This window comes from Thunnus maccoyii, chromosome 22, assembly GCF_910596095.1.
Source record: "Thunnus maccoyii chromosome 22, fThuMac1.1, whole genome shotgun sequence".
NCBI classification, from domain to species: domain Eukaryota; kingdom Metazoa; phylum Chordata; class Actinopteri; order Scombriformes; family Scombridae; genus Thunnus; species Thunnus maccoyii.
Genome location: NC_056554.1, coordinates 26650697 through 26658837, shown reverse-complemented (window position 1 = coordinate 26658837; position 8141 = coordinate 26650697). Strand labels below are relative to the sequence as shown.

The window sequence follows — 8141 nt, the reverse complement described above, 5'->3', positions numbered from 1 at the left end:
TTTCATATCGGGTTAACTTATATTAGGTTTATCATGATACACGTCTATGTAAGCGCTGAAAACAAGTAGAGTAACATAATTATTATTGTAATTGTGGTGAAAGCCAGGACAATTCGGTACTGAATGTTGAAAACCGGGACATTTTAGGGTTTTACAGATATATTCGGGACTCGGGACACCCAACTCGAAACCGGGACAACGTCTGGTCACCATATACTAATTTGCCCGGGAAAATGTTAAGTTAACCTACTGCGCATACTGGCCGAATGAGCCTAAGTTACCTTTAACTATAAAGTTGGAAGCGGCACGGTGCATTTCACTTCGCTCCATCCTGGAAAGACTGAGGTGAAAAACACCGTTAGAGATGAAATCTCTCAGAAGTTGATAATACTCGAAAGTTTTCATTCTTGTGGATGTAGTAGTTCTGTTGTAACGTCAGGTACCGGGCAGTGACAGAAACGGTTAAACTCAACTCTAATGTTGTTTGTCCAAATGGAGTTGCCGTACGCAGCTGTCAGTTTACGCGCATGCGCGGTGTAGATCGAGCAGTGATGCGCATGCGTGATGCAAATCGGGCAGCGACAGAGGGAAGTTTAACTGAAACTCTGAAATTTTGAAATCGTGTTTAAACGTTCAGAAACAGAAGTTCAGAGAAACAGACAGAACTGACGCGGGAGTGACGCAAGAGTGACGTAGGACTGACGCAGGAGTGACGCTGCTGCGGAGCGTCACATCAGGTAACACACAGGCTAACTGAGCTAAGCTAACGTTAGCTCTGTCAACGCAGCAGGACAACGGGTCGGCTAACTAGCTTCATCAGCTAACTGGCGTTACCATGGTAACCAGTTTACCCGCGGACAGGTGCATAAACTGGTAACGTAATCTATAATCTATGATCAATAATCTGACCCCAGATCCGCAAGAAGAAAACGCTGAATTTGTTATAAAGAAGCAGATTAAGTTTGTTTGTTTGTTAAATTTAAATAAATAATTCAGATAAACGTATAAAAAGTTTCTAAAAATAAAACTGATCTGAAATATTAACAGGAAATAATCTGATCAATATTCATCCAAACTGACGTCCTGCAGGACCTGGTCACTGATCAATGCAGTTGATCAGCTGTTATTGATTAAACATGTCATCTGTTTGTCTGTAAATAAAACATGTTTATCTTTGTTTCTCTGTAATAACAAACAATAATAATATTGATCTTCAGGATGACATCATCACTCTGACATGTGATGATGTCATCGTGGAGTCGCTCTGGATCTCTGACAACGACCTGATCCATATTAATCATGTTTGGACGATTATTTACATGAAATCACAGATATTTATATTTATTTATATATTTACAGACACATGAAACCTTCCAGTAATGAGCTGTGACCACTTTGTGTTAACTGGGAAGCTGCCTGTTACTGGTTGTATTGGTCCTTTAGAGCAGTGGTTCCCAACCTGGGGGTCGTCCTGCGGGGTTGATCGATTCATTGATTAGTTGATCAGCAGCTGTTTTTATGATTAATAATCGTTTTAATATCTTTTAAGTAAAATGTAAATAATGATCAGTTTGATGATTTATTTATTGATGATTTAAACAACCAGACGTTTAAAGATGTGATCTCACACTTTAACGGATATTTTTCACTATTTTCTGACATTTTATGAACAAACGATGAACGAACGACTGAAGACAAACGTCGCTGGTAAACACTGAAACGTGTTTTATTTTGAAGGGCTGAACTGGTTAGATTTAACCCTGCCTGCTGGTTTACAGGATCTTAAACTGGTGAGAAAAGTCAGCTGTGTTTATATGTGTTTGTTTGTGTTATTGTTTATATGTGTTTGTTTGCGTGTTATTGTTTATATGTATTTGTTTGTGTGTTATTGTTTATATGTGTTTGTTTGTGTGTTATTGTTTATGTGTGTTTGTTTGTGTGTTATTGTTTATATGCGTTTGTTTGTGTGTTATTGTTTATGTGTTTGCGTGTTATTGTTTATATGTGTTTGTTTGCGTGTTATTGTTTATATGTGTTTGTTTGTGTGTTATTGTTTATATACTGAGACGTGATTTTAATGAGTCAGCGTATTTTCCTGCTTCGTTTTTCCTTCTTTTACCAGTTTAAAAACCTGTAGAGGACCAGTTCAACCAGTTACATGTTTTCTTCTGTCTCAGATGAACTTGATGTCACCGCTGTGGGTTAAAACAACTTATTGATTATTGTGATTATTTATTCAGTTAAAAGCATTTTCAGTCATTTGAAGGACCAAACTGATGAATCAATAATGAAGACGATGGTTACCCGGAGCTCTAGCTGAGTGATTGACAGGATAAAGTTGATCAATCATTAGATATCTAACAGCAACATGCTGACTGATTTATTCTCATTAGAGATTATTTTCTTTAATAATCCATCAAACTAAAAACCAGACATGACGAGTAGAAACAGAAGCTGCAACGTTTCAGTGTTTGAGCGATGAATCGATCATCAGACCGGATCAATCAGTCCACTGATGGTTGAAGCTTCAACTTTATTTTATATGTTCAGTTTGTTCAACATTTAGCAGCTAAAACCAAATAAATTCACCGTCAAACAGGATAAATAACACTAAACTAACCGACCTGAACCCTGAAGCTGATGACGTACGTTTCCATGGCGACCTGCTCAGTTACACATGTCCTCACATATCCTTTAATTCACTGTAAACATGTTGTTTCCTGTCAGGATGAAGAGCTCCGCCCCCCTCCTCTCTCCTCCCCCCTCCCCTCACCCCGCCCCTCTCCCCCTCCCCTCCTCCTCCTCTCTGATTCGCTGCCCTGAACTCGACCTGTCCGTCACGCTCAGCCCCACCCCCAAGACCGGCCACACACACCTGAAGCCCCGCCCCCTCCGGCCGTGTCCGCAGAGTGACCAAACACACCTGAAGTCCCGCCCCCAAGGACAGACAGGAAGAAAGAGGAACACAAAGGTGATGACATCATTCTGTAGTCCTGTGTGATGACATCATTCTGTAGTCCTGATGTGTGTGTGTGGTTTCCTGCAGGTGTGTTTTGAAGAGCCGCTGGTTGTCACGGTAACACCAGAGCCTCACATCCCGCTGAGCAATGACGTGCCACCTCAGCAGCCGATCAGCAGTCAGAGGAGGAGGAGAGGTGGTCACCATGGTAACTAGAGTGTCTATACTCAAACATTTAGCGGCATCACTTCCTGTTAGTGCAGGTGAACGTACAGCTCACCTGGACGACACAGGTGAGTCTGCTGAGAGGAAACTTTATCAGCTGATTCAAATAGTTGCCATGGAGACGCAGTTTATTACATCAGTCTCCACAGGAAATACAAACTACAGACGGTAAAGTCAATACGTTTTGGTTTATTCTGTTGATCGAACACAATGTGTTTGTCTTCTGACATTTGATTGATTGATGGATTAATCAATAATGAGGCTGACCTTCATGGCGTGTAGATAATGACGCTGTAGCAGTGAGAGGCAGTAAAGACGGAGTCCCTCATTAGTTTGGGAACCAGATGAATCTGTGAGCTCTGCCAGGTGCGTCTGGCCTCTGGTCCGGGTCGAGCCAATCACAACCCTTTATCTAACCTCGGTGGGTTTGACTGTACAGAGCGTCTCCGGTCTGGATTTGAAAGGTCACATGTCACACTTTCCATTGCTCTGATTGGTTGTAGGTCAATCCAGTTACGTCCAGAGGCATTCTGGTCTTCACCTGTTGATACCTGAGAGCTTCCAGATGAATTCATAAATGTCATTTCACTCCTGAAACATCATCACACCTGCCGCCAGATTACCCACAGTGCACCACAGCGCTGTAATCAGTGAAATGATCAATGAAAGCTTCCTCTTCTCTGATAGGTGGATCCCCCAAACAGAGGGCGGGGCCTCCTGCTGCAGTGTCCAATGAGGATCCAGCATGTCTCGAGGAGGCGGAGCCAAACACCACACTGGCTCTGAAGGCGGAGCTTCAGTCACTGCAGGTTCTCACTGCTTCTGTTTATCAATATGTTATCAATACACTTGGTTACCATGGTAAAGATGTTGTTCCTGCAGGGGGTGGAGTTTAACTCCCAGAAGGCCGTTCAGGAGACACTACGGAAGTCTAAGAGGACCAAAAACCTGATCAACACCAGAGCTACTGAAGGTAACACACACACAGACTTCAGCCTACATTTCCCAAAATGCAGCAGTGTGTTACAGGTGTGATGCAGCTGCTGATCTTCAACTCTCTCTCTGTAGGAGTGAATGTCTCTCGCTCTCAGCTTCTCTTCACCTCATTGGTCAGCGTTGATGTGCAGCATGATCAGCTGATCAGCCAGGCGCTGCAGGATAGGCTGCTGCTGGCTCCGCCCTCCCGCAGCCATGACAACAAAGCAGCAGATGGCCCCTCCCCACTCCTCTTCATGACCTCTGACCTGCTCAGACAGAAGCCCCTCTCACCAGAGGAGGAGCCAATAAACAGAAAACCCCGCCCATCTCAGTGCCCCGCCCCCTCGACATTTGACCTCTACAGCCGGCGGAGACGCTGGGAGGCCACGCCCTGACACACCTTTAACGCTCTGATTGGCTGGAGGTACTGAGGTTTTATTGGTCACCCTGTGTGATGTCATCAGATTAGTTTTTAAATTATTTCTGTGAGCTGTTTTTATTCCTGTAAAGACTCAATAAAGTTTTTTCAATCAATATTTGATGATGTCATATCTATGGTGAAGGCTGTCCAATCAGAAGCTCTAGAAAGCAGAAGTAAACAATAGCACAGCTGATAGTAAACCACTGTTACTGTGTAGCATCCCATAATGCTATAAGAAGACCAGTTTTAAAGTCTCAGAGATAAACATTTGGGTAACTGACTGACTGAGTGATGAAGTTACACCGTTGATCAGCTGAATGACGGTTGTTTTGACCCTTCAGCGCTTTGCATTGTGGGACACAGTAGGCGAGGTAGACTGGTGGGATACAGACTGAATACTACTTCTGCTGGTATAGTCGGAGGTTTCCAACAGAGGCAGAGAAGAAACTTTCATCAATAAGAATATTAACGTGTTTATGCTTCATATTCACTTATTCCCAGCTGTCCAATTATTATAGTGTTACTTTTAGCTTCTGTCACAACAAATAAGATTTTAATCATAGTAAAAATTAACTCATAATATGAACCCAGAGGAGCCCCTCCAGTTGCTGCTGTAAACATTGTTAAACATGTTGATGATCTGTAGTGCTAAATCCACTCAGTGTGAACATAAACAACCACTACAGCAGCGTCACTGACCGTCCTTCACTTACAAAATGTACTTTAATGGTAAAGTGATGAAAACAGGAACAAACAGAAGAGGAAGAAACACGACCAATAATCACAACTGATCAGAGTTCTCACAGCACAGAACTGATGTATCACTGTGGTGACAGTAACAGGATCTTACAGCAGCAGGTTCCCTTTAATGCAGATGTAGGTAGGATGATCATGTGATCATGTTTACGCTGCATGAGCGTGAAACTGAACTTCTGCTTTATTTTGGTTCTAATTAATGTCCCAACTCATTAATTAGAACCATCAGCGTATGAATGTGTGTGAACGGGTGAATGTGATTCGTAGTGTAAAAAAAAGTGCTTTGAGTGGTCGGAAGACTAGAAAGGCGCTACACAAGTACAGTCTATTTACCAGCTAGCAGGCTACATGTATGTAGCATGCAGTGACCTCTGACCTCCTGCTGCAGGTCTGTTCATGTTTATGTATAAACATCCGACTGTAACTTCACAGATACTGTAGCCACCATGGTTACCACGAGCTTTTTACTGTAACCATGACGATAACAATTCCCACATGTTAAAGTAATTACAACCTAAACCGTCATCTTTCTCTAAATAACTGACTGAACTGACTGTGTCGGTTGAACCAGGCCGACATGTTGCCGTCAGCATGTTTCCATCTGTCACATCACCAACAACGTTCGTCAATAACAGTCAGATTTGGCACTGAGCTGATAAAACGCACCGTTGCCCTGACAACAGAAACACGGTCTGCTTCTGACAGTTTCAGCTGATCTGCTGTCAGGTTTCAAACTGCTGCTGCTGCTTTTCAGGCCAAATAAAGAAATCAGGAAACGGGACTAAAAGTCTTTTTATTGGTGTGAGTTGAGAAATGAAGAAAAGCAGAAGTGGTGGCCACTCCTCATCCAGACATCATGAAGAGTTCATCTGTGCGTCTGCTGCTCGGTGAGTCCAACACATTCACTCATTCACTCGTCCGTCTCAGGTACGACGGTCTGTGCTCACAGGAAGCTGCAGCTCAACACACACCTGTCTGAGCTCTTCATGTCCACTTCATGTCCGCTTTGAAAGTGCAGGAAGTTGAAGCGCCGACTGAAAGACTTCAGACCTTTAACCTCTCAGCTGTTTGTTTCACTCTCAGTTCATGTTCAACACATTAATATTCATCATGTTGGAATCAGATTCAAACAACAATAAGTGGTTCAGAATATGTGACTGAGTTTAAATATGTGACTGATGATAACAATCATCCTCTTTAATGATTAATGTGCTTTAAACAACATTACTGATGAAGTTTTAAACGACATTAAATGAGCTCAGACGTTGGTTAGTTGGTTTGAATCAACAAAAAGGTTTATTGTGTTTTTCTGAAGGAGTCAAAGATTTGAACATGTTGAAGCTGTGAATATGTCGACAGAAGTGAAGTGACGCTGCAGTGTTGAACCACAGAGCTGCTGCTCTCCTGTTTATCTGTTCCTTCCTTAAATGGGACGTTTCTAGAGTCAGAAACGTCCGGCTTGATGAAATGTGATGAAAGAGTTTTACACTTACAGCTGAGACACAATCAGACTTCAGAGTCAAACTACTGACTGTTTGTGGAAATAATATCATGTTCAGAGCTGAAGATGTGTCAGTTTGTGCTGAAAACATCAGTTAGTGCAGAGTTTAAAACAGAAGTCCTCTTTCTGCTGTGGCTGTTAAAGCTGCCAGCTTCATGGAGAATGTACCAAACAGCCCAGTTTGATTAAAGCAGACAGGAAGTGAACAACGCAAAGTTCATTATTAAACTTTATCAGCAGGAACAAACTGACAGCGACACACTGAACACAGTTTTTAGTCGGAGACGATGAAACAAACATAACACATCATGTTGTAACTCTGTTGATCAGTGATGGAGGAAGTTTTCACTTCCTTCACTGCAGTAAAAATACTGTATTACATGTAAGAGTCCTGCATCAGAAATGTGACTGTAAGTACAAGTACACAAGCATTATCAGCTGGGGACCATGGCAACCACTTAACAACCAGCTGGACATGACACCAGTAACCAAACAGTGACACGTTAGAGACCGATCATCTCTCCTGTTTGTAGCGTTGATGTTCTTCACTCAGATATCTGCTGACCTCTGACCTGTAGTGACCTCTGACCTTTATGAACCCTGTCCTCCTGCTGCAGGTGTGTCTGTGCTGCTGCTGTCTGGACCGACTGTTTCTGCAGGTGAGTTCATGTTTACGTTGAAGTCCGACTGTAACGCCACAGATCACTTTAACCACGACGGCCATCGTCCACTGATGGTAACCACGTGCTTTTTACTGTAACCATGACGATGACGGTTCCCAAACGTTACAGAAGTGATTTCAACAAAACCATCATCTTTCTCCAAATAATCTGTCTGTCCTTCAGTCTCTCTGAGCGTCCGTCCAAACCTGCAGCAGTTCTTCAGACGTTCTACACTGACTCTGAGATGTGATGAAGATGGACAGACAGCTGATGGATGGACGGTGAAGAGGACAGCAGGAGGAGAGACTGAACAGTGTGGGAACAGTAAACAAAACTTTGGGAGGATTGAAGGTTCTTCCTGCATCATCTCAACTCTCCTTCTCTCAGATTCTGGAGTTTACTGGTGTGAAAACAGTTCTGGAAAGATCAGCGAACACATCAACATCACAGTTACTGGTATATATGACTGTCTGTTGCTGTAACTCTGTCTGTCGCTGTAACTCTGTCTGTCGCTGTAACTCTGTCTGTTGCTGTAACTGTCTGTCGCTGTAACTCTGTCTGTCGCTGTAACTCTGTCTGTTGTTGTGACTCTGTCTGTTGCTGTAACTCTGTCTGTTGCTGTAACTCTGTCTGTTGTTG

At 42.9% G+C, this 8141-nt stretch overlaps 2 protein-coding genes across 3 annotated transcripts in view; both read left to right on the top strand.

The window, feature by feature from the left end:
• The first annotated feature begins 500 nt into the window (after window positions 1–500).
• Window positions 501–4698, top strand: ppp1r35 (protein phosphatase 1, regulatory subunit 35). The gene is made up of 6 exons (XM_042401877.1): window positions 501–737; window positions 2728–2971; window positions 3047–3167; window positions 3872–3993; window positions 4067–4157; window positions 4253–4698. Exons 2-6 carry the CDS (start codon window positions 2729–2731, stop codon window positions 4555–4557), a joined length of 882 nt encoding a protein of 293 aa, XP_042257811.1. The 5' UTR covers window positions 501–737; window position 2728; the 3' UTR covers window positions 4558–4698.
• Window positions 4699–5242: 544 nt separating this feature from the next.
• The window catches only part of LOC121889703 (low affinity immunoglobulin gamma Fc region receptor II-like), a 7416-nt gene continuing 4517 nt past the window's right edge, over window positions 5243–8141 (top strand). Inside the window, exons 1-3 of one of the 2 annotated variants that reach the window (XM_042401874.1) lie at window positions 5243–6226; window positions 7458–7499; window positions 7686–7958. In XM_042401874.1, coding sequence (XP_042257808.1) covers window positions 6196–6226; window positions 7458–7499; window positions 7686–7958 — 346 coding nt within the window. In that variant the 5' untranslated portion in view covers window positions 5243–6195. The remainder of the gene's footprint in view (window positions 6227–7457; window positions 7500–7685; window positions 7959–8141) is intronic. The other variant, XM_042401875.1, reaches the window with a different exon arrangement.